The sequence below is a fragment of the Athene cunicularia genome, assembly GCF_003259725.1.
Source record: "Athene cunicularia isolate RWA chromosome 1 unlocalized genomic scaffold, athCun1 chr1_part1, whole genome shotgun sequence".
Lineage (NCBI taxonomy): Eukaryota > Metazoa > Chordata > Aves > Strigiformes > Strigidae > Athene > Athene cunicularia.
In genome coordinates, this window is record NW_020799091.1 from 125,078,853 (window position 1) to 125,082,723 (window position 3,871).

A 3,871-nucleotide genomic window follows, 5' to 3' on the forward strand; every position below is an offset into this window, starting at 1 on the left:
CCCCCCCCCCAGCACCACACCTGACACCTGGATGCCACGGGGTTGACTGTGCTCCTGTGTCTGTGCATCAGAGCTGGTAGTCGTATCTTCTTGCTCCTGTGAGGCTGGGTGCCCCGTGAGTACCAGCCAGACCCCAAACTCCATTCCCACACGCAAGAGGCCACACAAGTGCCCTAAGGAGTTGGCACAGCCATTGAGGCAACATGCCCACTGCTAGAGAAAGCTGCAAGGGGCAGTGCTCAGTAGGATCAGCAACAGGAGTGTCGGGGAAAGGGGGATTATTCCCAGCACTTACAGACTTCAAAACAGACTCTTATCTTGCACAATTCTCTTGGAGACAGAGGTGTTGCCCCAGAGCATCATGTCTATCTAGCTTTCCAGAGAGCTGATAAAGACTCACAGCACCTGCACCTTTGCTTCTTCCACCCTATGCACTAAACGCCCCCTTCTCCTCCTGCCCTCTGCCCATGGGAGGGGTGCCCAGAGCAGGCGTTTTGGTGTCATGCTGCTGTTTGCTGCCCAAGAATGGGACTGACCTGTGTGGGAGCCTTTGCTTTTCCACAGGGCTTCTGTACAGTGACAGTCCTCATTTGGAGTACAAAGTGGGCACTTCCCCCTTTGCAGAGCCGTGGGTACGACTAGCACAGGTTTAGCAGCCTTTGTGAGTTCATAACTGAAGGACAGATTCCTCCTTTTCAGAGAACAGAAACTAAACATTTTGATCTAAGTAGGCCAGTATCTATTTGTTTGAGATCAGCAAGAAGCAAAGGCATCCAAGAACTGCAGGAAATACCCCGGTGGGACAGTCATACACCATTTGCTATCCCATCTCCCTCCTGCAAGGTCTAGTTTAGCATCCTGTCATCCTGCTGTGGCTGAGTGGATCAGCCATCCATACGGTATCAAGCGCTGCCCTGACAGGTGGGCAGAAGGAAGAGGTAAAGCTCTCATAACACACGTAGCTTCCAGCCTTCAAACTCCATCTTGTCAACATGGGTATGCAGTGAAGCAGGGGGATCAATAGCCCTTGTCATTTTTAACTTAGCCAGCACTACTGCAGATGCCAGTCTTATAAATACTGCAGAGGAGAAAGGATCCACCCCTGGGACTGGAGATTTTTTTTTTTTTTGGTCTAACTTGTTTTCAGATTTTTCTGTTAACTCTTTTGACACCAAGTCCAAACTCTGTCCAGATGTACTCCAGCCAGGAGCTGGAGGGGTCCTCCCTCCTCTGGAAAGTGGTGCTGCACTGGGTAATCACAAGGAGCACATCCACCGTAGACCACTGCCTGTTCAGACCAACAGCCACCACTATCGATCTCCCAGTTTTAAGGTGCCTCTTTCTTACATTTTTTCTCCACCCATCTGCTATAGCCAGTCTCAGAAACAAGACACTGCACCAGCTGAGCCATCAGTCTGATCCAGCACATCAGTTTATCTTTCTTGTGGACACACCATAGGCTGCAATGCAGACCTAGGGGACATACATACGCATTTAATGTGTCCTTGTGTTGTGTGTTACTATCCACACTGGTATACAACATGTAAAACGTCAGAACTGGGGAGATCCAGAAAACCCAGGAAAAGCAAAGGGTGAAGCTCCCCACTTGACCTTAATTCTGCTGGCCTCTTTGCACAGAGGATGAAGAGGAGCACCAATGAATGTCATTGAATAAACATCAGATGCTACCATCTGAGTCCAAGGGATTACAGGAGATCAGAGGGAGGGCACAGTCAGCCTCAAAACGTGTGCTGGTGTAAAGGAGATCAGTGCAAAGGAGATGAGAGCGCTTTAATTCATCAGGGTTTCATTCCTGCCTCTGCCGACTGCCTGGCTAGCATCACATAGGTCACAATTCCTTTCTTTGAAACATAATTTATTTTCATCAAACATGTTCAGAAGTTACTTTTAAGAATGAATCTGTCAGTTTATAACTCCAGGCATTCATGTCGCCTCCCTACAAAGAAGCTGCTCTCCTGCCAATGGCTTAGAAGTCATCTTCATCGGCTTCAATGCCTACAGAAATTCTGAAAGCTGCCTCTCCTGTGCGAGCACGTCTCTCTGCCAAGCTTCAAACTTCTGCTCTGGTTTATTCCAGAGCTGATGGCTTCCTTCTCAGTGTGACCGAGCCCCTTGTATTGTAGGGTATTGCAATACCCCCTTGTATTGCCCCTTGTATTTCCTTTTGGAAAAAAACCTGCTGTTGAGCAGAGGTAATTTAGGCAAGCCTTAACCCTCACAGTGAGACTTGGAAGTTCAGAGTAACTTAAAATTAGAAAGTATGAATGGAAATAGTTAATTCTGAGTTTTGCCAGCATCTTATTATTCCAGTCCTGCATAAAGAAGATTCCTGGAGACTTTTGTGGTGGCAGAGAGAAAGTAAATACATTAAGATGAAAAGAAGCCCAGGGAACAGATATCCACTCCATTCAATGTCATTTTAATAAAGCACGTTAAAAAACTCAGTACCTGTCCCTCTGGTAAAGCTCCTGGACAGCGTGGATCCTCCGAAACATGTTCATTTCCAAATCCTGACATGTACTGTAAAATAAACCACACAGCTCATCAGTGTTTTGAAAATGCAAGCAAAATCTATCCAAACAACCCATCTATTGCTTCCTCATGCGTTTTTCCAGGCCCTATGTATGCATTAAGACTTTCTCAAGTGCTCTGCTTGCCTATTGCCACAGACCATTTTCACAGTTCTTGGGTTCGCTTTGTTAGCTAACTGTGTGGTGGACTGGGAAGCCAGACAGGATTTGCTCTTCCGCTAAATCTGCATGTCTATTTTGACCACATTCTGCACCATGAAGGCACTTAAGAAATAAACCAAATATCATATATACAGTCAGACTCAAGAACAACAGGGTGAGGTATAGGAAGAACTGCACATCAACATTATGGAGGCGTGCTAGCACCATCCAAGTTAAATCTGAATTCGCTTGACTCATGGATGTTCCAAAATCTGCAGACTGCCTTGCAGATTTGTGCACTGACTCCTCAGATGCTCAGGGATTGAATTTGGGAGCCGTTTCATTGCCAGGTTCCTGTGATACACCCCCATGATCATCAAGAAAAAGGTCAGGATGTAGTTGGGATGAGGGAGGAAAAGAAACTCGGCTGGGACTTAAACTCTGTTACTGATTTGCCCTAAATAAGCATCACCCAGTTGGGTGTGAACTGTCCACCATGGTAGTAGGATGAATGAATCCATTGCCAGGTGATAATCTGTTTTTCTAGGGCAATGTCAACCTGAGACACCCATGGATGGAACAGACCTGCATGCCCTCCCATGCCTGCCTTGCCTACAGCTGCTGTGTTCTGAGCACGGCTAAAAGCCACAGGATGCGGCTCCCAGATTTGTGGCACTGAGAAAATCCCCACAGTAAACCTGAGACACACAAGGGAAGCAGGTATAACAGAGACCTTAGCTTTTCACTGACAGAAATGTAAATACAGTCCTTTCAGATGATACAGAAAGGCACAAAGCAACTCTGTTGAGCTCTGCGTGAACGCAGAGGTGTTTTGGCAGCAATCGATGGTTCAGCTCCATGACCTGGGGAGAGAGTTAAATATTAATGCTCCCCTCTACTGACTGCGAGAGTAGCCGGGCTACTCATCTACCTTCACACAGCGGTGCTGGGATGGCAAAGGCCAGGAGCCCAAACGCTTGGCTGACACATGCATGCTTGCTGCGACGGGGTGGCTGCGGCACTGCAATGCTGCTGTGCCCCACCATCTGCCCGGGGCACCATCTCTCGGTGCGGGAGGCAGAGCTCTGACTCTGGTGGAGTCAAAAAATACCTGGTTTATTGTATTATTACAGTGCCTGAATTATCTCCCCCAGGGTTCTCAGCCTTGTGCAATCTGC

At 47.6% G+C, this 3,871-nt stretch overlaps 1 protein-coding gene across 1 annotated transcript in view; it reads right to left on the reverse strand.

Annotated features, from left to right (window-relative positions):
- Positions 1-3,871, reverse strand: part of HGD (homogentisate 1,2-dioxygenase) — a 23,153-nt gene that overhangs the window by 17,943 nt on the left and 1,339 nt on the right. The window contains exon 2 of the mRNA XM_026849229.1: positions 2,470-2,541. Coding sequence (XP_026705030.1) covers positions 2,470-2,541 — 72 coding nt within the window. The remainder of the gene's footprint in view (positions 1-2,469; positions 2,542-3,871) is intronic.